The following is a 27,169-nucleotide window of genomic DNA, read 5'->3' on the forward strand; positions in this document are numbered from 1 at the left end:
CCCACTTGAGCCACAGAACTTCTCTTTACACAAGGATTCACTAAAGCCATGGAATTGGAAGTGATCCTAAGTATCATTAATCTGTGATCTGAAGGATCATAGGAAAATATCTTAGGGCACTCTTGAGGTGAATGCCTAGGGGATAAAAACGTTTGCCTTTCCACACTCATGATCTGCGCCCTGGCACAATTTTTCTGTAATAGGTGGTGTTCAACCAGAGTTGGGATCCTGTTCTTTTATATCGAAGCGGGCGTTCAGACTGTTCCGTATCTCATCTCATCTAGTCAATTCCACAGTCACCTTGGAAATGTAATTGCTATTTGTTGCAATCTTCGCATTCAGATTATATCCAATGCCCATACTGCATGAGAAGGTTTAACGAAACCGCCGCCAAGCGACACATCAATTTCTGCAAAGACCAGTCTTCTCGCCGAGTCTTTGATCCGGCCCAGACAGCAGCCAGGTTGGCAGCCAGAGCTCAGGTAAATCTCTCTCCTCCCAGCATGGCTTTGTGTCCCTGACAGGCCTAGGGCAAGCAGGTAGAATTGACCTGAGGATGTCAGTAGCCTATCCTGCCACGTGGAAGGAAATGGATCGCTATCACTCCTTCCTCAGAATCATCTTTTCCAGGGTGTGTTTTCTAGCAGGCAGGAAAAAACATATTGCTGTCACTGAAAGAAAAAAAATGTCACTGAAGTGTTGAAAGCCTCTTAGGGAGACTGTAATATACAAAGTACTTAGGTAGCATTATGCTAACACCCTGTTTATCCAATGCTGATTATGAGCCTAAGCCACCTGGATAAGAAGTGTCCCTCTGAATGGAACTGCTTCAGCAAAAAAGCACCCCACCAGGCTTATGTTCCACTGGAGAGGAGGATCTGCTACCTTTTTATTTAAAGGCACGGAAGCAGCAGGTGGAAGGCGGTATGTGAATAAATGCAAGCAGGTCTTACAAGCGGGTACAAAATGCCCATCTAAGCTGGATGATGATAGCTTTGCAATCACAAAAAGAACCAGAGCTGAGCAAACAGCCCAGGGCACATAACTCACAGTATAGTTAATGAGAACCATTAACTTCAGAAACACAGCCAGCACCTAGAGAAGGATTAAATTGGTCTCAATATTTGAACAGCACACAGCATGTTTAGAAAGCTTTCCCTTAAATCCAGGATCTAATGGAGGTGGGAATTTTCCACCACTAGCATCTTCCACAGACGTAGGATCTGGGCTTTATCTCCACATATGGGAGGGAGTTACTGAACATCTACTATCAGACACTACTTGGTACTGCTTGATCAGGAATTTGTACTTCAGACCTTTGGACTAAAGGTGTGGCTCACGTTGTAGAGCATCAGCGGAATCAGTGTGAAGCCTTGGGTTCAAACCGTGGCACTGCCAAAGAAAGGAACACAGAACACGGAGACAACTCGGAAGGAGGGTGGTTTGGGTGGCATGTGTAGGAAAGCTGTGGAGAACGAAGCCCCTGTGGTTCCTGTGCACAACCCTGGAAGTTTCTGTTAAGTGTGGAGCTCAGCAGCCCACAGAGGGACAGGGATGGGCAGAGTGTGTAAAATGTCCAACCTGCGGCCTAAGACACTCACCTAAACCATCGCATGTCTGGGAGAGAACAGCAGAGCTCGATGAGCTTCTATTTCAGCTAAAGATTGGAGGGGGTGGGGAATGAATTGAGTATATGGGTAACTCTAAAGTCTGAGGACAGCCAGGTCTGAGAGACAGGAAGTTGGATCTAGAAAGTCTCCGGGAGTCCAGGAAGTCATCTTCCCACCTGTCATCCTACCCCTTCCTCCTGCCAGCCTGCGCAGCATGGTTAACGCAGAGTTCTGTCCTGCTCTCTGTAGATGTGCTTATTTCTTTAGTTTTGCTGGTTTGCTTGGAACCTGTGATCCTTTTGCCCCTGCTTTGCAAGTGTTTAGGAGTACAGGTATGCCCTACAAATGCCCAGAATATCCGAGTGTCTATTAGTGGCCCCAGCACCATCCTGTAGGTAAGGCAGAATGGTTCAACCTTGAAAACGGGAACTGGCTTTTTAGAAAGATTTGTTTTGCAGTTATTATCAAGATGGATTACAGAGATCAGCAAGGAGCTACAGTGCAGGGAAAGAATGAAGGTCTGGAATAAGAAGGCTAACAGGAGAGTGGAGAGGAGATTGGGTATGGAATGTTCATTCCACTTAGGGCCTCATGTTGGTGTTCAAAGTTCTAATTCTGGGGTATTTCTGATTACAGATTTGGGGATTAGGGATGAACAGCCAGTGCTGTAAATGTAGATAAAGGAACACAAGAGGATGGAGGATGGATGTGTGTACTGGGAGGTGATGATAAATAGAGTTTTAAAGATTTACTCTTTACCCAGGAGGTAGGAAAGAAAATGGTACCTGTCAAAACAGCCCGGATTCCTTGATCTGTACTCAGGGCTTGGCTTTCAACTCTGTAGTTTCTTATCTGTAAGTAAATTCTTCGGGATTCATTTTGTTGTTGAGTATGTGTACCTTGCTGAGTTCTCAGGGGATTATAGCTCATATCCAAGGCTTCCAGCACAATGGCTTCCTCTGCCTGTCTTTTGCCTTGTCCCTCCCTCTTCCCCCACTCCCTTAAGCTCTAACTCAACCTAAGTTTAGAAATGTTCTAAATGCAACTCTCTTTCCACCTTGGACAGCAGTAGAGGAGAAGTTATATTTCTGCAAATGGCTCTTCTAACTAGTCCATGAGGTTACTGGGCATGGCTGGGGCCAAAGCAGGCACAAGGAAGCCATGAATGGAAGTGTTTTTTATTCCTGAAGAAGGCCAGTTGGCTGGCCCAAATGTAACCAGTGATTTGGCCCACTCTCTGAATTACTTCACTCGCTGTCCGTTCTGTCTGAATGGCAATGTTTGCGGTCCTCGGCTAGTGCCCACCAGTCTGGGGCCTTGCCACAAAGTGAAGCTTATTCAGAAACCCAAGAAGAATGTTTCGGTCTTAAAGGGCCTGTTCATGGCATGGCTGAAATGTGTTTCTATTTTAAACATAATTTGCTTTTTTAAAAAAAAGTGTCATCCTTAGCCAAAAGGAATATGGAGCTCTTAAAATAATTTTCTTAGCCAGGCACTGGTGGCTCACCCCTTTATTCCTAGCTACTCAGGAGGCTGAGATCTGAGGATCACAGTTCAAAGCCAGCCCAGGCAGAAAAGGCTGTGAGACTCCCATCTCCAGTTAACCACCAGAAAATGGGAAGTGGTGGTGTGGCTCAAAGTGGTAAGCGTGCTAGCCTTGAGCAAAAGAAACTCAGGGATAACGCCCAGGCCCCGAGTTCAAGCAACAACAAATAAAAATAAAAATAAAACAGTCTTCTTGGTTTGGATGGCGCTCCTTGCTCGAATTTCACAGCCATCTGTGTACTAGTGAGAATTCCCACGCAGAGTAGCAGGTGTTCATCGCATTGGTGTTTCCACGGACCTGTGCTCCTCTAACCATTCTGCTGCTTCTCTGTAGCTATGCGGGTGGCCTGGGGATATTGGAATCCCATGCCCAAAACATTCAGAGCCTGCCAATCTCTGGTTTGTCTTCTCTGTTCATGTTAGAAGACAAATAATGTATAATTTAGGTGTAATGAAAATTTTCAGCATTTCATAACTGTGTCCCTATTGACATCGAGTGATTTTTTTTTTAATGTCTCCATACAAAAAAATACACTAACTCCCATTCCTAGAACTTGATCATGGAATGCAAGCTCCAAACCCTAGTTTGGGCTTTGGTCACCAGTAAGGACAGGGCCCCGGCTGAGACATGGGACATCTGTCAGACTCTGTGTGGAGAGTCTCTGTGGTGACTCTAATCTGAGGCTGGAAGTAGAAGCAACTTTACCTGCTTTGTGGTACCTACAGTTATAATCTCTCTCTCTCTCTCCCTCTCCGCCCCCCCCCCCCCCGCCCTCGTAGGGTAAGGCTCAGGCAAATCCTAAAAAGGAACCAACTGTGACCAGTGCTGTAGGTGCTTTGCTACAGAGCAGGGCCAAGGAAGACATGAAGCAGGTCTCAGCCAGGCCAGGTGAGTTGCCGGTAATAGGTCACAGGACCAGGGCTGGCCCTGGGACTCATCAGTTGCAAACAAAACCCGAATGTCATCTGATGTTGCTTTTGCACACAAAAGACATGTGGGTTTTTTAGAAGTTAGAGCTTGTCTTCCTAGAGGTACTATTTCTTCATTCACCAGGATGATTCTATGTTGTTCCTAGGCAAAAGGCTGGATAGCCTTTTGTAACAAGAGAAGTCTAGAACCAGAGTTCCAGTCTTCTAAAATGGAAAAGCTATCAAAATCATGTGTCAGTGCTGTGTTGAACAGTTTCCTTTCTAGAAATATTTTTTTACCATAGTAGCGAGGCATAACCAGCATGAGATACTACCCATGTGTCCAATCTGTTTTGCACAATTCCCTCAATAGTCTTAAAATAATTTTCTCTATAGTTTATAAAAAGAGAAACTGACACTGGAAAAAACCTCCATTATTTTACTGAGACACACAGCTAGTCAACCAGCAGCCTGCTTTCTCTCTTTGTTAAACTGTATTAATAAATGGAGGGAATCTTTTATATATATATATATATATATTAGTGTATATTAATTGCATAAAGGGGTTTCCTTGTAAAATGTATATCATGCACTTTGATCAAATTTATCCCTTCTATTACTCTCCTTCCTCCTTAAAACAGTTTGTTGGGGTTTATTTTTGCCCGTCCTGGGGCTTGAACACAGAGCCTGGGCACTGTCACTGAGACTCTTGGTGCTCAAGACTAGCTCAAGACCACTTGAGCCACAGTGCCATTTCCAGTTTTCCACTGGTTTATTGGAGATAGGCATCTCATAGACTTTCCTGCCTAGGCTGGCTTCAAACCACAATCCTCAGCTTTCAGCCTCCTGAGTAGCTAGGATTATAGGTGTGAACCACTTTAACCAGCTTTAAAACAATTTTTAATTAGTGGTTTTAATTTGTCGGTTTATAGTAGGTGTCTTTTGCAAGTTTTTTTTTTCCCCCCCTTTCTTGTCAGTACCAGGTTTTTAGCTCAGGGTATTGTGTTTAACCAGCTGGTTGGTTCAGCTGGTGTTCTGTCACTTGAGCTACATCTCCAGCATGTAACAAGCTTTTTGCTTGTTATTTTTTTGGAGATAGATTCTCAAAGACTTCTGCTTGAGCTAGTTTTGAACTTTGGACTCTTAGCCTTCTAAGTAGCTAGGATTACAGGGATATATTCATCAGTGCTTGCTTTGCTCCAGGTCTTTTGTGCTTCCACTTAGAGTTTCACATTGGTGCATAGATTTCTAGTTCAGTGAAGAAAGATATTGGAGTTTTTATGAGGACTGCATTATGTCTGTAGATTCTTTTTGGAAGTATTACATAGACATTTTCATAGTATTAATTTTGACAACCCAATACAATAGTAGTGCAATAACACTTCTTCAGCTTTCAGCTTTCCTTTTTATTTTTTTTAAAGCGCTTAGCTTGGCGAAGTGTTTGTCAGTCTTACTGTTTTTGAAGAACCAATTTTCATTTTTCATGTGGTACTAGGATTTTAAAAAGTTTCCCCGCTTCTTCAATGACCCACAAGTCATTAAGCAGTTCGATCTCTGCTTTGAACATGTGTTGTAATATCTTTCCAGTTTTATTCCATTGTGATATGATAGAATGGGAGCATTTAAATTTTTTGCATCTTTTAAAGATTCTTTTTATGCTGCAAAATATCTTTAGAAAATTTCATGGACTGCTGAAAAGAATGCATAGTGTCCGGCTATTGATATTCTGCAGATGTCTATTAAGTCCATTTGGCCTTTAATGTCATTTAATTCTGATGTGTTTTTTTCATCAACTTTTGTCTAGATGATACGCCAGTGAGGGCGAATATTGGAGTCACTGTTACTGTTTGGGGGTCTGTCTGTGCTTTTATGTCCAGTAGGATTTTTTTTTATATTTTAATTAGGTGTGTCAGCATTTGGTTTGTAAAAGCTTACAGTTACTCCTTTTTATTGAGTTGTTCCCTTTATCAATATGATCTTTGTCTCTTTTAACTAGTTTTGCTTGGAAGTCTGTTTTGTCAGAGATGAATGTTCTTGTTCCTCCTTGCTTTCAAACTACATTTTCATGGAAAAACATTTTCTATCCTTTTACTCTAAACCGATGTTTGTCTTTACCAGTGATGTGTTTCTTGTAGGGGACAAATGGTTTGCTTTTGTCTTTTAAAAGCAACTTGCCAATCTGTACCTTTTGATTGAAGAATTTCCTATCTTTTTTTTTTTGATTCTGTAATGTTTTCTTTCTTCTTAATCCTCATTTGTTAAATGACTTGTCTGGTGAGAATTTTTCTTACCTGTATTTTCCTGGTTGCATTTATCTTTTTCTGTGCAAAGGATTCCTTTAAAGATCTTCTGCAGTGAGGATTTAGTGGTCATGATTCCTTTTGGTTTGGTTTATTTTGCAGTATTTTTATTTCTTCTTCAATTTTAATGGCAGGTTTCCTGGATACTATACTCTAGATTGACAGTTACAAACTTTCACAGTTTACAACATATTTGTATTTGTTTTTCTTTCTTTATCATTATCTGAATATTCTAATTCATATGCCTTGTCCTCAGGGGCTAATATTTTGTCTTCTATTTGATCCAGTCTACTGCACAGAGTTTCAACTGAAATTTTTAATTGCATTGTTTGACCTTTCATTTCTAGAATTTCCCCCCCAGGATCTTCATATCTTTACTAAATTTCTCTTTCATGCCCTATATTGTTTCTTTATTTTTTATTCAGCTGTTTATTTGCATTCTCTTTTGCTTCATTCATGTGTTTATAGATGTCTTCTTTAATTTCACTAATTGTTGGGTGTTTGGTTTGGTTTTCCTAGCTCTGGGGCTTGAATTCAATGCTTTGCACTCTTGCTTGGCTTGCTTGTTTATGGCTGATGCTCTATCATTTTTTGTCAGTTAATTGGACAAGAAGTCTCACACGCGTTTCTCCCTCAATTAGCTCCTGTCCTCAGCCTCCTGAGTAGCCAGGATTTCTGGCTCACTGATCATTCTTATAATTGTTCTTTTGAAATTGGGGTGAATTGGGGGGGGGTGGATTTTATTCATGTCTCTATCCTCAGTGTCCATTAGTGTCAGGTTGTTGCCTTCTGAATGAGGTATGATGTCTCTCTTTCTTTTTTTCATATCTCTACATTTTGCATTGCACATATGAATCCAAGTCATTGGAGATTTTTAACCATCTGCAGTCTTCTAGTTGATGTATTTTCAGCGTCAGCATGACGCTGCTGTATAGTTCTTCATCATGTGACTGGGGAATAGCTCAATAGCTCATCTTTTGCCTGTGTGCTTAGGGCAACAGGCCTAACTCCCAGCACTACTCAGCTAGGAGAAAACAAGCTAGTTTCTTATAATTCCTAGTATAACTGTTGTTATATGTGGGTTGAGGGAAGGTCTTGTCAAGTGTCAGTTTAATTCATCTCTGAGTATTTTATACCTTCTCTCTGACTTCTTTGATGTACTAGTTATTTAAGAGTGTGTTTTGACTTTCACAAATTGTGAATTTTCCAGTTTCAATTTTGTTGTTGATTCCTCCCTCCCTTCCTCCCTCCCTCCCACTCTCCCTCTCTCCCTCCCTCCCTCCCTCCCCCTCCCTTCTCTCTATCCCTCTCTCTTTCCCTTCCTTTCCCTCCCTTTCTCTCCTTTTATCTCCCTTTCCCTTTCCCTTTCTCTTCCCTTCCCTTCCCTTCCCTTCCCTTCCCTTCCTTTCCCTTCCCTTCCGGCTTCATTCTCATTTGTGTTGCTTTCTTGTCAATTACTCTACTACTTGAGCCACACCTCCAGCCCAGATCCCTCTTGATTATTTCAGAAATGGGTGTAGCAGACCTTTCTTCCTGTTCTGGTTTTGAACTTTAATTCTCTGGATCTTAGTGTGTGAACAACTAGCACCTTAGTCCAACAAATGTGAACCATGAGCAGCTGTCTAATGTTAGTGATTTCTAATTTTATGAGTTTTCTATTTTAATCTGAGAAAACAGTTTGCACAATGTCTACCTTTTTAATTTGTTGAGACTTAATTTGTGATCTAACATGGTCATAATGGAGTGCTCCATGTGCACGTGACAAGAGTGTGTATGTTATTAGATAAGTAATCTATGTATGTCTGTTCGACCTATTGTGCTTTTCCCTATTTTTTGCTTATCTCTATGTTGTTCTAGACATTATTTACAGTGGGGAATTAAAGTTCCAAGCTACTACTGTATAACTGTTTATTATCCATTGTTGCTTCATATATTTTCAAGGTCTTTCAGTAGGCTCCTAATTGTTATAACTTACTGCATTGAACCTTTTATTAATATGCCTTCTGTATCATTTATCCTTTTTCCCATTAAAGTCTATTTATGGCCACTTCTGTTATTTTTTTAGTAACTATTTGTAAACTGCAACATTTATGTTATGTTTTTGGATCTTAGGGCAGTCTCTTATATACAGCATCTAGTTAGATTAAGTTTTGTGTATTCTACCAGTCTCTGTCTTTTGATTGAAGTTTTATCCATTTTTGTGTAAGGTAACTACTGATAGGAAATGGTAGCTGTCATTTTGCTGTTTGTCTCTTGTATAATTTCTTTACTGTATTCACTGTGTGTAGTTGTTATTCATTTGTAAATATGTTACAGCTATTTTCTTTGTAATTATCATGCTTGTTACATTTAACATCCTAACACTATAGTATGTTAATGTGAATTTGTAAGAGCTTATCTTCATTAACAGCAAACTGAGCTCCTTTGACAATTCATTTTCCACACCTTTTTGTTGTTGGTATTATAAAAGTATGTTTTTGTACATTGTATGCTCAAACCTAAACTAATAATTCTTTAAAACTTATTAGTTTCTTGAATTATGTAGGCAGCAAAATGTGGAGTTCCAAGCTAAAGCTTTCTTAGTGCTAACTTTTGTTTTCCATATATTTCCCTTTATAGAGTAATTCACACACCTTGGAGTCACTATGTAGTGTTCTTTAATTTTCCAAATTTAATAAAATTATAACTATAAACATCTAAGAAGTACTCCAAGCAAGATGAACTCATGGATACTTCCACCAAGATACAATTAAACTTTTTAAAGACAAAGAAAGAACTTTAAAAACAGCAAAAGGAAATCAATTCGTCAAATACACAGAGATCCTCAATAAAACACAACCAGCAGTTTATATTCACCTGAAACTTTCATGGCCAGAAGAAACTGGGCCTACATGTTCAACGTATTAAAATAAAAAGTCATCTAAGGCCGGGAATGTGTATTAGTGGTAGAGTGCTTGCGTAGCATGTGTGAAACCCTGGGTTTGATTCCTCAGTACCACATACACAGAAAAAGCCAAAAGTGGGGCGGTGGCTCAAGTGGTAGAGTTGTTAGCCTTGAACAAAAGAAGCTCAGGGACAGTGCTCAGGCCCTGAGTTCAAGCTCCAGGACTGCCCCGCCCCCCCCCAAAAGTCATCTAAGAGTTCTTCTCTCTGGTAAACAGTCCTTCAAAATAAGGGCGAAATTAAGACATTTCTAGGCAAACAGAAGCTAAGAAAGTTTGTTATCAGAAGACCTGACTTACAAGAAATGCTTAAAGTTTTCTGGTTATCTTGTGATTTTATCCCTGAAAACTAGACATTGGAATCTACAAGTGGCTGACTCTGAAGATTAATTCTTCCCTTCTCCAGAATTTGCTGACTTTGAAACAAAAATATTGTTGTTTTTGTAGATTATCTCTGTTTTCTTAATCGGCCTAAGGTATAAACCTGAGGTCTTTTCTGAACCTGTCTTTCCTTCCTAGGCCAGACATGTTTATGCTACAATTTTCATGCATATGTAGTTTTTTTTAATATCCTAATTTCTATTGCCTACTTCCCCCAAAGGAAAAAGAGACAAAAATGAAGAAGTTGGGGAGACCTTGGCTCTACTTTTTTTGGGGGGGAGGGGGTCAGTCATGGGGCTTGTCCGTGAGTTGTTTTGGGGTTTTTTTCCCCCTCAAGGCTAATTCTCTACCACTTTGAGCCACAGAGACACTTCCCATTTTCTAGTGGCTCATTGGAGATAAGTGTCTCATGGACTTTCTTGCCCTGGCTGAATTTGAACTGTGATCCTCAGATCTCAACCTCCTGAGTGGCTAGGGTTATACCTCCTGAGTGGCTAGGATTATAGGCGTGAGCCACCAGTATCTGGCAACCCTGTCTCTTTTAATCCCCTAGAAGTCACTTCAGCCAGAAAAGGAAATTGCAGCAATGGATGGAGATGCAAGAGTAATAGCTACCTGCTTCACTGCCTGTACCTTATGATCAGAAAACAGTCCGTAGTCAGAGTACAGGTCCCTCTCTTCCACAAATCAAGTTTAGAAACATGTGCAAAGCTGCCTACCACATGGCTGATGGGTGGGGGGTGCATCCTTGCTACTATACTAAGAGTTGAAATGGGTGAAATGAACTGCCTTTTATACCATTCAAGCTTTCCCCTAGAAGTTCCAAGCATTCAACAGATTCCAGAGCTCCACGGAAATTAAATCAGACAGATTCTGCCAGTGTGGCTGTGTCTCAATGGGGGAAAGAGACAGGGGGGTTGTGGTACCTCCCTCTCAGCAGGATTCTGAATTTGTGTTCATTCTCTCCTCAGCTGTGCAGGTGTGTAACCCTGAAATAGGGTTCCATTTTCACGAAGAAAAATACAACTCAAAGTATTGACTGACAGTAGAAGTATAGTAAAACTTGGACTAAAATGCGATTTCTAAAACTTAATGGTTCCTGTCAGTTTTTTTTTTTAATACTGTGACTTCTTTCTCTCAGGGAGTATCTGATAACACTTAAAAGGTGAAGTGTGGAGTCAATTTGCCAAGGACTGGATAACTTGGACAGTGTGCAAAGTTGGCTCTGAGTAGAGCACCGAAGTCTAGCACCTCAGATCTCTAATGCAGGGAGCTTGGGAAAAGATGGAAAATGGGAAAAGCCAGCATGCATGTTGAGTGCAGCCAAAAAACAGTAGTTTCCTCCCTTGAGGGGCAATTGCTTTCAAGTATTGAATGGAGAGGGCTCCATTTGATTCCCTGCTCTGAAACCCCTCTCTATGGAGAGTCTATCCTTTCACCCCTAATAAACATTCTCTGTCTACTTTAAAACACAAAAGAAAATAAGGCAAATAAAATAATAATAATACATTTAAGATGCAGAGAAAAATCACTGACTGCTCTTCACTGTTGTACAACAGGCCTGTGTGTGAGTCCGGATCACTCACTGTCTATTCCTTTGTGTCACCTGTGTTAACATGAGGATCTGTTGGTAAATGTGCTGGCCTTGGTTCAAATGTGTCCCCTATAATTCCTGTGTTGAAAACTTCTTCCCAAACACAGTATTGGGAGGTAGGGCTTCTGAGAGATGAGTGTTACCAGCACTCTGTCCTCAAAATGGATCGCTGTTATCTTGGAGTGGGTTCTCACAATGAGGCTTGCATAAGAGGATGAGTGAAGCCTTATCTTTTTCTCTTTCTTACACACACACACACACACACACACACACACACACACACACCCCTTTCTGCCATGAGGGCACTAGGGTCTTCCTACCATTGGTCACAGGCCACAGGATTGCAAAACCTCCAGAAGTGAAGAAATAAATAACCATCAAAAATAAATCCAGCCAGATGCCAGGGCTCAAGCTTGTAATCATAGCTATTCATGGGGCTGAGATTCCAAGATTGCACAAATAGCCAGAAGTGGAGCTGTGATTCAAGTGGTGGAATGTTAGCCGTGAGCAAAAAAGCTCAGGGACAGCACGCAGGTCCTGAGTTCAAGTTCCCGTTCAAGTCCTCTCTCTCTCTCTCTCTCTCTCTCTCTCTCTCTCTCTCTCACACACACACACACACACACACACACACACACACAGAGTCTGGCTGGGTGCAATAGCTCATGTTTATAATTGCAGGTACTTGGAAGGTGGAGATCAGTAGGACTGTAAGGCCAGCCTTGGCAAAACCAACACGCCATGTATGATGGTGCATCTGTGGTCCTAGCTATTCAGAAGACCCTAAGGAGGAAAATCTTGGTCCTCCATCAGCTCCCTGGTAAAAATGTGAGACCCTACCTGAAGAATGACTACAGAGAAAAATAAGGGTTGGGGACATAGCTCAAGTGGTAGACCATCTGATTAGCAAACTTGAGACCCCAAGTTCAAACCCCAGTGTCACCAAAAAGAAAAAACAAATCTAGCCTAAGAACTTCTGTCACAGAAGCATGAAAAAAGACTACAACAGAAATTGGTACCAATACACCCACAGTTACTATAACACATAAGTAAAACGCACATTTCTGCTAATGTGGAAGTGTCTTTGAAACTGTACTGTCTGGAAGAATTCATTGCCTGGTACGGCAGGATCCTGTACCCCCCCCCCCAATTCTGATGTGTAGTATCCCTTATCCTCCAGAGTTAGGGCTCCAGTGGGCCTCAGCGTGTCCCAGCTACTGCTGTGGAGGGTGTAATCCGTGAACAGCATCTCCCTCGTCTTGATTCCACAGGAGGCCTGGTGCCCAGGTTGTCTCAGCCTCTTCTTCAAATGGACACAGCGTGGGTCCCAGGTAGAAACTTTCATGGGAGTAGACAGCAAGGGAGAGTTTCCACGAGGGCAAAGCCTAATGGAGCCCTAGGACTGAGGCCACCACAGAGTCCTTACCAGGGCAGTGCATAATGGGACTGAGACACCAGAACTGTGGGGCCACCAGCCTAGAAAAGCTGCAAACCCTCAGAGACTCCAACCCTCAGAGCCTCTGGGAGCGCTGAGCACAGCTCAGCCACATGAGTGGGGCTGCCTGAGGCCTTGGGGCCAGGTTCTGCTCCAGTGTGTCCAGAATGTAAGTCATGGAGTCAAAGGAGCTTCTCCCTGAGTTTTAAGATATGTTGTTCTCCCTCTGGGTTCTGGACTCACTGGAAAATAGTTAACCTTTCTCTCTTCCCTCTTTCTCCCTTTTGTTTTATTTAGTCTGTTTTGGGACTTGAATTCATGGCCTGGGCATTGTCTCTGTCTCCTTTGCTCAAGCCTAGCACTCCTTGAGCCACAGCACCACTGCTGGTTTTCTGGTGGCTAATTGGCAATAAAGAGTCTCATGAACTTTCCTACCCAGGCTGGCTTCAAACCATGATCCTTAGATCTCAACCTCCTGAGTAGCTAGGATTATAGGTGTGTTAGAATTACAGGCATGAGCCACCAGCACCCAAATTCTTTCTCCCTTTTAGAATGAGAATGCTACCCCTCTCCCTTCCTTTTTTTCCTCCCCCACCTTGCCCTCTGTCTTCTCTCTTCTGCCATGGGGTAACAATAAGAAGACCCTCCCTCAGTATGGGTCCCTTGAATTTGGACTTGAATTTGGACTTCTCAGCTACCCGAATCATAAAAAACACTATCCTCTCTTTAGAAATGATCCAGCCCTGGATATTCTGCTATAGCAACACACACACACACACACACACACACACACACACACACACACACACACACACACGTCATTGCTAATCAGCAGTTTAAGCTACTTGGTGTTAACTCTTTATAATGTCTATTTATAGTGTCCTATAACTCCAATTGTTGTCTTCTAGCTAGTGGTTAACCTCTATATTAATCTATTTCCAGAATTTTTAAAATTGTTGTTCTGGTCCTGGGGCTTGAAATCAGGGGCTGGGCACGATATCTCAACTTTTTTGCTCAAGGCTAGTGGTCTACCACCATAGCTCCACTTCTGGGTTTTGGGTGAGAGTCTCACAGACTTTCCTGCCAGAGTTGACTTCAAACCACAGTCCTCAGATCTCAGCCTCCTGAGCAGCTAGGATTATAGACCTGAGACACCAGTCTTAAACCTACAATAAATTTCTTGTGGCTGGGTACATTATCAAGAAAAGTGGTTTACTTAGCCCATGATTGTGGAGGCTGATTGCCCATGGTAAGGCAAGAAGCCAGAGGGGAGGAGCCAGCCTTGCCCTTTTTTATAACAATTTTCAGGAAAGATGGGGTTTCAGAAAACTACTTCACCCCTTTCCTAGGGTGATACCCATCAGCTCCCATGAAGTTTTAATTCTGCAAGGTCCCATCATTTCTTCATGTTGTTAAACTGGTGACCAAGCTTCTAACACAAGAACCCTAGGGGTTACACCTAGAGGTACCTCAGTGAGAAACTGTCCTAACCTCTGGCCTTCAGTGTTCCTCGGTCTTTAGAAAAGATAGCATGTATCACCTCCCATGTCTAACACCTTGTTTCAAATGCACAGCAGTGAGAGATGTGTGCCTGCGTCAGTCACAGAACTTAGCTCTCAGAGTCCTGGGGGAAAGTCCACCATGCTCAGGAAAATCCCTACCTTCAGAGGGCAGAGGTGACACTCAATGAAGTTCAGAATTCATGGGATCAGTAATAAAATAGTATGCATAGTTGTTTTCTGTGAGACCCTTTCACCCTCCTGCGTGTTCCGCCCCTTCCCGCAGGTGGAACAGCTGGAGTGTGGTCTCACGTGCAAGCCTTGGACTGTGTGTGTAGACGCAAAGAAGCCCACCCCCCTCTTACGCTCAAGAATGAGGACGCAGGACACTTGGGCGTTCTCGGGAAAGCTTCACGGAATTCCCCCCGATTTAATCAGGGGAGGGGTTTATATGACAGTAATGGCGGCAGGAAGGGGCGGGATCTGGAGTGGCTAGCTAGAGGCTAGTGACAGGCTACCTGAGCTGTCCATCAGAGTGACGTCACGGAACTTCCCCCGGAGGCGGAGATCACAGCCCACAGGGTCCGCCCTTCTGGACTCCCCCGGTGCCATTTTGACATACACCGTGCTCCGAGATGGGAGACGGGGCTGGTTGGAGCCGCCTTTCCGGTTCCGGACCTGGCGGAAAAGGTAGGAGTGGTTAACAGCTACGCAGCCCCAGGGCGGGAGAAGGGGCGGCCTCTCAGGACCGCCCCCTCAATGCCAAGCCGATGCCCAACAGTTTTCTATACCCAATGGATCATTAAAAGTCTAAGAGTCCAGTCCACAATCCTATGTAATATTGAGTTAGGATAGAAAAGTCGTGTGCGAATACAAGAAAGAAGGAACCTTCCCCCAGAGGATCTCGTGGGCTTGGTGACAGTGGGGGTGGGGGGTGAGGGAGGGTGGGATCAGCTTTCCTGAAGAACTTTCAGATGAGCTACACTTTGGGTAGGGAAGAAATACTGAAGAACAAATGTGCAAACATAAGAAAAGTGCAGAAAGTAGCAGGAAAGTAGATTCAGGAAACGACTGGTGTGTTCAGCCAAAGCAAGTGAAGAGTTAGTGTGTTATGGGTAGGCAAGGGAGGGGAAAACTGGGAGAGAGCCAGGTGACATTGCTCGAAAAGAAATGTACTCTTTGCCTGACTTGTGTACATCACCTTTATAATAATAATATAAATGGGGGAGGAGATAAAAGAGTTGGAGTATAGTGAGGAACAAAAGCTGGAACCGAGAGCTAATGCCACAGGAAGGTGTTTACTGAGAGCCAGGGAGACACGGTGAGTATAGGTCCCTTGTGTGGACATGGGTGTCACCTGCTCTAGCACCCAGAATATCAGAAACATCTGCGAGTGTTGGGCAGTTCTGACAGCCCAGAAAGGGAATCACACTTCCAGGTCTTTGTGCTCTGGTTATTTGTTACTTAGTAGCTTTTTGAAGCTAGTCTGGACCACGATCTTTCTCTATGTTATACTTCCAGCCATCACTGAGATGACATAGACCCACGACCATACCCAGCTTCTGATTGAGATGGAGCCTCATAAGCATTTTTCTTGGGCTGGTTTTGAACCATAATCCTCTTGATCTCTGCCTCTTGAGTAGGTGGGATTACAGGTAGGAGCCAATGGCACCAGGGAAAGTCTCTGTTTTTCTTTCTGGCTTCCACTGGGGTTTTATGTAGTTAAACATCTTAAGAATGGCCTCCAGATCCCACTCTTCACCTATTGAATTGGGTGGCGAATATTTTTATTAAGAAAATGTCTGGCACTTTATTTGGGTAAACCAAGCACGGTAAGTTCTTTCTATTCCTGCATCCTGAGACTGTTTGCTTTACGATTTCCTTGTGGCCACCTCTTCATAAAACACTGCAGGATTGGAAAGGAAGCCATGAAGCCAGGGGAAAGTCAATTCTTCTTGCAGAGGATTCTGTGAGACTCATTCCCCATACAATGGGCTGAAAACCAAAGAGAGAGAGAGCTCTCCCTCCCTCCGGTTTCTAACACCCCTCCCACCACACCCTAGGGGTCATTCTTATCCTTCAGGAGGCTTGCCAAGCCCTTTCTGAGAGTTGGAAAAGAATTGAGGAGACATGAACTCTACTGGGAGCCCATTTTGGAAGTAGGGGCCCAAGTAGAGAAGGACATTAAGATCATGTTATATATGTGGTTGCATATTTGAAGTAGCAGTTCAAAGTTCATGAGTACACAAAGAGCTGGGGTGATCAGTATTTGGTGCTCCCTATTTTCCTTATTAGTACACTAAGTGGGAAAGTAAGTATTGGTTTATAGCTGCCTAAAAACGAGGGGACTTTAGGATGCAATGTAGACATTTCACAACCACCCCCCCCCCTTTGGGAATAGTCTGCTTTGACATAATAACAAATCTGTTTGTTTGCAAAGGATTAGCCATGGATCCTGCTTTGGGAACAAAACTCAGACAAGGATTTAGTAAATCTTCTAAAGAGGGCCAGGTAAGACAAAGCTACTTCTAATCTAGGTGCTGCTGGTCACATAAAGCACAGGATACATGAGTGTACTTTGTGCGAGAAGGGATGCCTGGAGGAGGTGCCTGCTTATCTAGCCTTCTTGCTAAACACCAAATCAGACAGGACATTTAGTCCTTGATTCCTGACCTAATAGGAGAGATGAATGAATGCTCCTCACTTTTGACCTAAAATGCGAATGCCTTATTTCTTTTCTCAAACACATCCCCAACCCTGTACCCCCAGAGTAATTACCTGAGATTGGGAATTGTTTGTAAAAGCAGTTAAAAGCCTGAAGAGGCCTGTGTTATTTAGCTCTCTTGCCATAGAAAGGTGAATGGCATTTCTTGCTGCTTTCTGACTGGTTCCCTAAAGCTGAGCACCCTAGTGCCCCTTCACCCGGATGTCCAACCTCCACCAAGACCCACAGGTCTGTCTTCATGAGGTGACCATTAGAACCCATAATATAAGCTTCAACCTATTTGCCCCTTCACGGGTTCTACACACGAACACGATGTTTGATTTAAAGATCCTCCTCAGAAATTTTTTGTTTTCATTATCCTTAAGGCATTCCATCTACTGTTGCTATTTCAATAGATAGGATTTGATAGATTCTTTTTTGTGAACTGTTTATTGGAGTATTGACGTTCTATGACTCAATGCAGAGGGGAAACTTCCTGCCCTGTAGAGAAACATTCTAAAGGCTCATGCCATTTATCTATCATGGCCAGGCCACCAGTTCCTTTTGTGCCATGACTTACACAGCCATGATGGAAGGTGAGATGCCTTTCCCTTCTCTTTGCCGTAAGCCATGTAAAGGTATTTGAGGCGGCTTCTGTTTGGTTGGTTGGTTAGTGCTGTTACTGGGTTTTGAACTTGGCCTGAGAGCTGAGACCAAGGTTAGTGTTCTACCTCAAGTCATAGCTCCAATTCCAGCTTTTCGGCAGTTAGCTGGAACTAAGAGTCACATTCTTTCCTACCCGGGCTGGCTCTGAACCGTGACCCTCAGATCTCAGCTTCCACAGTAGCTAGGATTACAGGCATGAGCCACTGGCACCCGGCAGAAGATCTTAGATGAAGTGAACTACTCCTGTCTCCCCTCATCCTGAGAGACTCTCTTCTGACCGAGAGAAATGAGGGGCTGCGGCAACTCAGGCACCTGCAGCAGTTGAGTTCTTTCTATTGAAATCTCTCTCTCTCTCTCTCTCTCTCTCTCACACACACACACACACACACACACGCACACACACATCCTGCCTGCCCCAGTCCAGCTATACTGTAGGAACCCTGACAGCTGACCTTGTAGTGAAAACTTCACTCTCAGTTCTGTGTGTTTCAACCCAGTCGCAGGTAGCTGTTTGGTCTTGCTAGTTATTAGGCTTTGTCATGGTGGCTGGTTTGTTTTTGGTGTTGTGTTTTGGTTGGTTTTTTGCTGGTATTGGGGCTTGTACTCAGGGTCTCATGCTCACAGCTGGTGCTATACTACTTGCGCCATACCTCCACTACCAGCTTGTTTTTTGCTGGAGATAAGTGTGTCTCAGATTTGTCTGCCCTGGCTGGCTTTGAACTTGGATCCTCAGTTCACAACCTCCTGATTAGGTAGGATTATAAACTGGAGCCACCCGGGCCTCTTGAATGTACAAATGAACTCATGCCTTCCTTTCTTCTACCAACCCCTCTTACACACACACACACACACACTTTTCATAGGTGTTTGTTTGTTTTTAAGTTACAATTTAAGGGGTGTAGTACTTTCTGAAGGAATCCCAAGGACAAATAAATTTCTAACTTGTAGTAGAAATTAATAGACATTATTATAAACCTGGATTATGGTAACTCAGAAAAGCCTAAACTTTAGTAGCTTGTACTCTAACCTACACATCATCAGATATACATTGTGAAACATAATAGAAGGACTCAGTGCTGTGAATTTAACTGAAGCGTCTAAGCATCTACCTTAAATCACATCAATTTTAGCTTAAGAAAGTAAAGTTTTAGCCCAGGCCCTATGGCGCACACCTGTCATTCTAACTACTCAGGAGGCTGAGATCTGAGGATCAAAGTTCAAAACCAGCCCAGGCAGTAATTCTAATGAAATTTTTTTTGGGGGGGTGCAATGTCCAGGAGGGGGCAGAAGGGAGCCAACCGACCAGGGAGCCAGGAGCATTTGTATCTCAATCTGACTGTAGCTCACAGGTTTGGTTTTGGGGTGTTTTTTTTGTTTTGTTTTTGCAGACTTAACTATATGGGGGAGGAAAAAAAAGACTACTAGGCCATACTGCAGGATATGGAAACTTTATTGTATGTAAGATATATATACTTATGGAAAATGACAGTTTCTAAAAACAAAAGAAAAAAACAAGACTTTAAAAAAAGGTTAACTATTACATTTTTCAAATTCCTTACGACACAAGTTTCAAGAGATAGATTACAGAGTACAGCAGAGTACAGTTACATTGTCAAAGGTAAGTCTTCTTTGAATAATAGGTAACCATGACTTAAACTGATGAATTACAAATGCACTTTTCTACGGACAATTCAAAGCAATCTGTAGTTAAAGCAGCTTGAGTAGTAACAGTTTAAGCTAGGCAGAAAGAAAGAAAGAAAAAATCTTGTTTAATATATTTAGGATATATATTTTTTCACCTCCAGCACATTTTCTTAAGTTCCTGTTAAAAATAGAGTCAATATTATAGTCAGCAAAACGCCTTTTGACTGACGCCTGGATTATTTTACCACTTAACTGGGTTACACAGTGACTACACATATATTTCTCTCAGATGTAACTGATGACCAGTTTTGTCTTTAAGAATAAATGAACTGGCAACTCACAGTGCAGCATCATATGGAAAATATTCAAGCTACATTTAAAATGCATTTGTAAAGTGGAGACATCTATCGCTCCATACGCAACAATTTCTGAAAAATCTATAGATTGCTACAATAACAGAAACTAAACTACACCCAACCCCAAATACAGAAGTCCCTGAAAGGAATACACAACCTACTTATAATATGTGATACATAAAGGTTATACTCTTCTTTAAAAAAAAAATCAAAACAACAATAACAACAAAACTCTCAGCCAGGCGCTGGTGGTTCACGCCTGTAATTCTAACTACTCAAAGGAGCTGAGATCCGAGGATCCCAGATTGAAGTCAGCACAAGCAGAAAAGAGACTCTAATTTCTAGTTAACCACCAAAAAGCGAAAGTAGAGCTATGGCTCAAGTGCTAGAGCTCCAGCCTTGGGCAAAAAAGCTAAAGGACAGCATCTAGGTGCTGAGTTTAAGCCTCAGCACGCACACACACACACACGCGCGCACACACACACTCACACTTACACTCCCTACTTGCAGAAAGGCAAAAGCTTCCATAGTTCCTTTGCTAGGCAGTGCCATGTAAAGCTATTACATTAACACGACCAAGGAATATGGCAAGTGAGGATTAAATAGGATTAAGTGACAACTATTTATAAGTAGCAGCTTTCGTTTTGGATCTTTGTTTCAACAACAACAACAAAAACAACAACAATATTTGTAGTTTAACAAAAGGATATACATACACACTCGTTAAATTTGGTACAAAGCAATAAACACTCAAGATATATATTGGCACAATACATGCAGATTGAGAATTCGCTTTCTCAAGCTAGCCATCACAGACTAAGCCATAGGCCATCCCAGGTGCTGCTTTCCAGATCTTTCCCCCTATGATCACTGATGCCGAAACCGCCCCTTCTCTCCTCCTCCCCCACACGAACAGCTCGGGGCCCCTGGCTAACGAGTTTATCTGAATGCGTGATGGAAATGAGGCAGGATAGCAGTGCTGTTGCCCGTGGTGAACACGCGCGGCATGGGGGGCAGGGGCAGCTGGTTCAGGGTCACCGTGCCCACTGCGGTGCTCACTGCTATGGGAGGAGCCTGCGCCTGCGGCTGCTGCGGTTGCGCCTGCGGCTGCGGCTCAGGCTGCTGCGGCGGCGGCTGCTGCTGCTGTGGCTGCTGCTGCTGCAGCTCCTCGGGTGGCGGCAGCTCCTCGGGCATCTGCAGCTCATCGGGCGGCTGCATGCCATCGGGCTGCATGGCTCCCTGCGGCAGCTCTCCCTGCGGCAGCTCCCCCTGCTGCAGCTCTATCTGCGGCAGCTCTACCTGCGCCAGCGCCGGCTGCTGCAGCTCGACCTGCTGCAGCTCATCTTGCTGCAGCACTATCTGCTGCAGCTCGGCCTGCGGCGGCGGCTCCACCATACTTAACCTGGGCACCAGGTCCCCTGACCCCATGGGAAGGAAATGCTCCCCAAAGCCATTGGGAGGGCCCGGAGGGGGCAGCTGCCAGAGGCCCAGGAGGGAGGAGATCTCCAGCGAGGCAGGGATGGCTATATTCACACCATCCATCTGCAGCTCCTTGGGCAGGGAGATCATGCCAGCCTCGATCTTAACCAGCTCGAAGCCCTGGTTGAGCCTGTGGGGTGACAGAGGCTCTTGCAGAGGCAATTCCTCGAACACCCCCATGTTGTAGAAGCCTTTGGGCTCTGCTTTCAGGGGCAGGCCCGCCATGGGCGCCGGGTAAGCAGCCGCCGCGCCCAGCTCATACTTAGGACCCTGCAGGCCCAGAGGTGGAGAGCAGGGGGCTACCATGGGGTGCATGGCCGCCAGGGGCTCTGGGGCCAGCGGTGGCATCGGCTGCAGGATGGGCTCGGGGGGCCCGAGGGTGAGGCCCTGCATCTCAGAGGGCAAGCTCCCCAGGATGGCGTTCTGGGGAGGGGGCCCTAGGGGGAAGGGCTGCATGGGCGGCGCCTTGAACGGGAAGGGCGGCGGCGGCGGCGGTGGCGGCGGCGGCGGCATGGCGGCGGCCGGGAAGGGGTGCAGCAGCTCCCCGGCCTGCAGGACGCCGCGCAGCAGCTCCTGCGAGTGGGTCTTCTTGGTGTGGCGGGTCAGGTGGTCTTTGCGGCCGAACCTCTGGGCGCAGAACTGGCACAGGAAGTCCTTGCAGCCGGTGTGGACCACCAGGTGGCGGCGGACATCCTTGCGCGTGTAGAAGCTGCGGGCGCAGTGGTCGCAGCGGTGCTTCTTCTCGCGGGCGGCGCTGGGCGGCTTCTCCTCCGAGTGGGTCTTCAGGTGGCTCATGAGCACCTCGGTGCTGCCCAGCTCCAGGGCGCACACGCCGCACGTGAGATCCCCGCTGTGGGCGGCGTGCAGGGCCACGTGGCGCTTGTAGCCCAGCAGGGTGGTGTACTTCTTGCCGCACTCCTCGCACCCGTAGGACATCTTGTTGGGGTCGTGGGTCTGCAGGTGGTTCTTCAGGTGATCCTTCCGGTTGAAGGTCTTGTTGCAGTGCCCGCAGCGGTGAGACTTCTGGGGCGAGTGGGTGGCCATGTGTCTAGGAGAAGGGAAGAGGGCACGAGAGAGGTGAAGAAAGGTGGCGGACACGCGCGCCTCTCAAATGTGTCGCTTTCTTTAGACAGAGGGTAGCATCTTAAGCGATTGTTTCAAAGATACATCTTCCCCAAACGTAACACTTTATCATTTAAAAAGCCAAGGATGCAGGCACAATGCAATTCTATACCCATTGAGTGTGTGTGTGTGTGTGTGTGTGTGTGTGTGTGTGTGTGTGTGTGTATGCAAGTAGCAGGGCTTGAACTCAGGGCCTAGGCATTGTCCCTTAGCTTTTTCATTCCCAGCTGAGCATTGCCACTTGAGCCATACCTCTAACTGAAGCTTTTATTTTGTTTTGTGTTGCTGCTTAATTGAAGGTAAGACTCAGGCTAGCTCAGACTACCTTCAAACCAGAGCCCTCAGATCTCAGCCTCCTAAGCAGCTAAGATTACAGATGTGAGCCGCCAATGCCTTGGCTTAGAAGGAATATTTTTTGTGAAAGAACGTATTTTCCTCATGTATACAGATTTCTAAACAAATACCAGTATTAAGAGTTGTATGATCCTATAGACTCAGAAACTGCCTGATTGACTTAAAACCCCTTTGGACAACTACTTAATGATAGCAAAAGTATAACTAGAAAAGAAATACATGATCCTTTAGACCCATAAACTGCCATGTTGAATGGAAACATCTTCAACTACTAAAAGATAATGTTTGAAAATTAAATAAACATATGGGTATTCTGAAAAAATGTTTTTCATGAGGTGATGAACATAAATCTATCCGTTGCAGAAGGGGGACAGGCTGCAACCTGTACTAGGACAATGTCCATCTTGTGTTACAAGATTCCCACATTTGCACCATGAAGGAATACAGAGATAAAGCCAGTTTATAAACTTGGTTCTTGAGCTCTTTGCTCTTTGGCTTAGTAGGACTCCATAGTTGAGTCCTGAGTCTTCTATTGTCTTTCTCTCTTTGTTTCTTTGTGGGGGATTTTAATCAGATTTGGTTTCATCTATCATCTGTGGGTAGATCGATACTGAATAACTCTAGACCTGGTTTTTCCAATCCACTCTTTCCTTTCCTATATCTGTCCCCTCTTCCCCCACTTCTAGTGGGGCACATGTTGGAACTAGCGTTTGAGCAATAGCACCATTGGATTCCACCAGCTACCATCCTTTATGACTCTTTCCTTTACCTAACAGCCAGTTCTTTCCTTTTTGTTTTCCCCTACTTCCCCATGCAGCCCCAATGCAGAATATCATCATTTTATAGCTGAAATGACCTGAACATGTTGCTTTCCCTCCACTTCTTTCCTTACAACCCACAAAGCCAGCAGGTTTAGTATGCTTATCGTCAGTACCCCACACCATGATCTTTGGGTAGCAAATGAATCATGTCATTGCCCTGAGAAGTGTTCGTGCTGATGGTTCACAGTAAGATTTCCAACCTTGGACTTCAGCCTACTCTTCTGAGTTATCTTTTTTGGACCTTCGCTGACTGCCTCTCACTGGATGAATCCTTTGCTATTCTGCAACCTATGCTCTCTTTTCTGGTTAAGCAAGTCAGTTATTTTCTCCTTCAGTCTCCATCTATAAAATGTTGCAACTGTTGGGAAATGGAATGGAATGCTGCCCTATCATCCTTATTTAAAATTAAAACAAACTTAATGCATCCTGCCATGTCACTACTCCAATTCCTTACAAGAGCACAGCATCACACCAGAAAGGCCAGAAGGGCCAGGGCTGGGGCATTGACAGCAGTTTTTGTATAAGCATACAGCTTCCCGTTTCCATTTACTTCACACCTCGTACAGAGCAAAACATTTATCTTGAGCTACTACCGCTGAACTAGGGCTTTAGCTACCTTCCACAGTAATCCTGACTAATTCCACTCGCTGCAGTAATGGATAGAACTACTCCATAATGAATAGAATGTGTTGCCCTGTCTTTTCCAGTATCTCCTCAACTCTTCAACCACAGTGAAGGCACCTCCATGTGATTTAACTATGGCTGCCTGTAGTGTTTGGGTAAGGATGCAAAACAGAGCCAATGCCACAAAATTAAGGTGCGCAGCCATCACTGAACACTGCTACCATGACAACTAGAGAGTGGCCAGTGTACAGCAGAAGATATTTGGCTTTTAAAATACGGAAGCATTTATAGGCTTATTTAAAAATTCAATTTATATGCTATGTTATCTTCAAGAGTAGTATTCTTAAGGACCAGGGGAAGAATTTTTGTCTCCCTTTTGTCAGGAAGGGCCTTCCTCCAGGGTACTCCAAGATGGAGGAAGAAGGTATTCTTGTGAATGCCTCTCAGAAGAAAGTTGTGCTTGCTAATGCTCTTATACATGAAGAGATCATTTCAGGAAGCCAAGAGACAATGGCATGAAAAGAAGTGTACATTAGAGGGACTTTTGCCTGGCTCCAAGCCACACTAGCTGCCAAGCACATGGCTTTCACTGTCATCACTATTGTCTGAGTGTCCAGTTTGTCTTTTCTATGACTTTACTAAAAATCCTTTGGTGGCAGAAGCTACATGACATATCTCATTTCCCACATGGAAGTTAAATAACTAGTAGACACTGGAGAAACAGATTCATATGGCATGTCTCCATATATATATTTTTTTAAAACGTATCTGCTAAAGCAATGGTATTTTTACCCTCTGCTATGTCATCAATACCCCTAAAATCTGACTGGTTATCCATACCCAATGTCTACATGCCCAACTGAATGCTATTTGTCCAAGCACCACAGTATTCCTGCACAGGAAGCTTTAAAGCATTCTTAAATGGTGACAGGCAACCCCATCCGGCCTCCCTTCCCCTGGCGTGGGGGTGGGGTGAGAAAAGCCACATAAAGGTCCGTGTGAAAATGCAGCCCTTTTCTGAAGCCTCTCACCTCATCAATTTGTATTTGGAAACAAAGGCTTTGCCACACTCATCCTGTGCGCACTTGAATGGCCTCTCCCTGGAGTGGGAATAATTGTGGATGGTCAATTTCTCCAGGGTGAGGAAATTCTTGCCACATATCTGGCAGTGGAAGGAGGCCATGGGTTTTGCTTTTCACACTTTCCTTTTCAGATATGCTGGGTAAATGCTGTGCCATTTAAGCACTAATGGCCAAAAGGTGTGGGGCACATCAGCAGAATCGCTGCAGGTGGCTCCAGAGCAGAGGAGAGGTCCACCCAGACAGAGTTCTCAGTCAGTCTAGCTTTGCTTCCTGCTTTTCCACGTCCAAGTCTTCTTTGAAAGCAGAGGAAGAGAGCTGAGAGTCAGAAGAGATCCGGCTGCAGGAAGCAGGTCTGTGGAGACAAGAGGAGGACTTTTCCCACATCAGCCTGTTGAAAACCAGGCTTTTCCTCCCTACCATTTCAGTGCCAGTGACCTACAATCAACACGTTCCCTTCAAGGGCTCCGACGGGTACAATTGCCCACCTTCCCTGTGTGCTTCAAGAGGCTCTTGTGCACCAACATCTACATGTGCTTCTCTTGGTAGACGGGACATCAAGCACGCGGCCAGCACTGATGGCCCAGGAAGAACACACTCGTTTGTGATGAGGACAGCTTTCATAGATTCAGCAGCAACTACTTGACCATTTCAGGTCAGTGGGAGGCCCAATTGATCAATTCAAAGGGAAAAAAAAACAAAACCCTCCCTCTGCATGTGAGGAATATAGAAATAAGAAAAAAAAAAAAAAGCACCCTGCTTCTTCACTTCATATAGTGTTAGTCTAACATATGTTGTTTGAGACACCTGTTTAAACTTCCAGAGGAAGAGAAGAAATGATTTGTGTACATCTAAGTTAATTTGTTTGTAAGATCACTATGTACAAGGGCTGATGTAAACAGAATTCTGCTTGCACTGATGTGGTAATGGGAGATAAAATGTTCCCATGGAAACAAGCCTGACGGCTCCAATCAAAATGCAGGCCACGATTCGCAATTGTGGGTGCGCCATCGTCTAGAAAACTGCCCTATCAGTCTCTTCCCCTTTTGTTTATGTCTCCTCCAACTCAACCCAGGCCATGACTGCTCCTTCATCTCAACCAAAGTTACCAAACACCAGGCTCTTGTTTTTCTACTAACAGAAAGCATCATTTGGGGAGCCCTAAATGCCAACAACATAGCAAAGCCCTGGGTCCCTGGCTATTTGAGAAAGAGCCATTCTCAGGTGGATGAGCACTAACCTCCAAAGTGCCAGTGCTTTAGAGTTGAGCATCTCAAAGCTGAAAATCCAAAATGTACCGTAATCTGAAGCTTTGCTGAGAGTCAACCTGACGCTACACAAGGAAAATGCTACCACACTTGATCTCATATAATAAGTCACAGTCAAACCACAAACATCCTGAAAATACCAAGTAAAATAACCTCAGGCTTTGGTATAAGCTACATATGAAACAGGAATGAATTTTGTACTTAGGCTTGGGTCCCCTGCATCAACCATTTCATTGTGTTTATGCAAATATTCCTAAATCTGAACTACAACTCTGTAAAATGAAACACTTCTGCTCCAAGCATTTTGGATAAGGGTTACTTAGCCTATGGGGAAGTTAGAGGAAATGTTACTTTAATAGTAGTTCAAGAACCTTTCAATATTACCAGTATGTCATACATACACACAAACATATGCTCCTTATATAAGTGGCAAAAAAAAAAGGCAAGAACTGTATAGTGTTCCCCATCTCTTATTTTAGCATTTGGGCGGAGGTCACTTTACCAGGCAAATACCCTCATCATCCTGCCTTGAGCACTTGGGACAAATAGTGCTTACTTACGCACTTTAACCAGAAGGTCTGGCACTAAACCAAAGCACAGGGATCTTCAGCCAGTATCATAACACCAAATCTTCCTTGTAATGATTTGCATGCACAGCCTTGCTCCTCTGCCCTCAAGTATGACTTTAATTGGGCATCTACCCTGCCTCTGCCCAAAGCCCTCTTCTCTAACCCCTCATTCCTGTCCACAGGGCCAGCTCATGCCACAGCTTTTTCCTTGAGGCAGCCTCCACAGCCCTGGCTGCAGATTCCTTCTAGGAATTCCAGTGCACCTGGCAAG

At 44.2% G+C, this 27,169-nt stretch overlaps 2 protein-coding genes across 2 annotated transcripts in view; one reads left to right on the forward strand and one right to left on the reverse strand.

Annotated features, from left to right (window-relative positions):
- Zc2hc1b (zinc finger C2HC-type containing 1B) overlaps nucleotides 1–17,184 on the forward strand; it is a 34,696-nt gene extending 17,512 nt beyond the window's left edge. The window contains exons 5-8 of the mRNA XM_048354549.1: nucleotides 343–482; nucleotides 3,936–4,044; nucleotides 16,653–16,723; nucleotides 17,065–17,184. Coding sequence (XP_048210506.1) covers nucleotides 343–482; nucleotides 3,936–4,044; nucleotides 16,653–16,723; nucleotides 17,065–17,184 — 440 coding nt within the window. The remainder of the gene's footprint in view (nucleotides 1–342; nucleotides 483–3,935; nucleotides 4,045–16,652; nucleotides 16,724–17,064) is intronic.
- A 3,337-nt stretch (nucleotides 17,185–20,521) lies between these two features.
- On the reverse strand, nucleotides 20,522–25,195 carry Plagl1 (PLAG1 like zinc finger 1). Its single transcript, XM_048354675.1, has 4 exons — nucleotides 25,014–25,195; nucleotides 20,975–22,109; nucleotides 20,709–20,734; nucleotides 20,522–20,636 (listed from the first exon to the last, which is right to left on the reverse strand). The coding sequence occupies exons 1-4, from the start codon at nucleotides 25,163–25,165 to the stop codon at nucleotides 20,522–20,524; spliced, it is 1,428 nt and encodes a 475-aa protein (XP_048210632.1). The 5' UTR covers nucleotides 25,166–25,195.
- Between the last annotated feature and the right edge of the window lie 1,974 nt (nucleotides 25,196–27,169).

The sequence above is a fragment of the Perognathus longimembris genome, chromosome 9 (assembly GCF_023159225.1).
Source record: "Perognathus longimembris pacificus isolate PPM17 chromosome 9, ASM2315922v1, whole genome shotgun sequence".
NCBI lineage: Eukaryota > Metazoa > Chordata > Mammalia > Rodentia > Heteromyidae > Perognathus > Perognathus longimembris.

Coding starts and splice junctions, on each gene's coding strand:
- Plagl1 (XM_048354675.1), bottom strand. CDS start 25,165: ATGGCCTCCTTCCACTGCCAGATATGTGGCAAGAATTTCCTCACCCTG. Junction 22,110..25,013: donor TCCAAATACAAATTGATGAG/GTGAGAGGCTTC, acceptor CCCTTCTCCTAG/ACACATGGCCACCCACTCGC. Junction 20,735..20,974: donor TGGTGCCCAGGTTAAGTATG/GTGGAGCCGCCG, acceptor CTGCAGCAGCAG/CAGCCACAGCAGCAGCAGCC.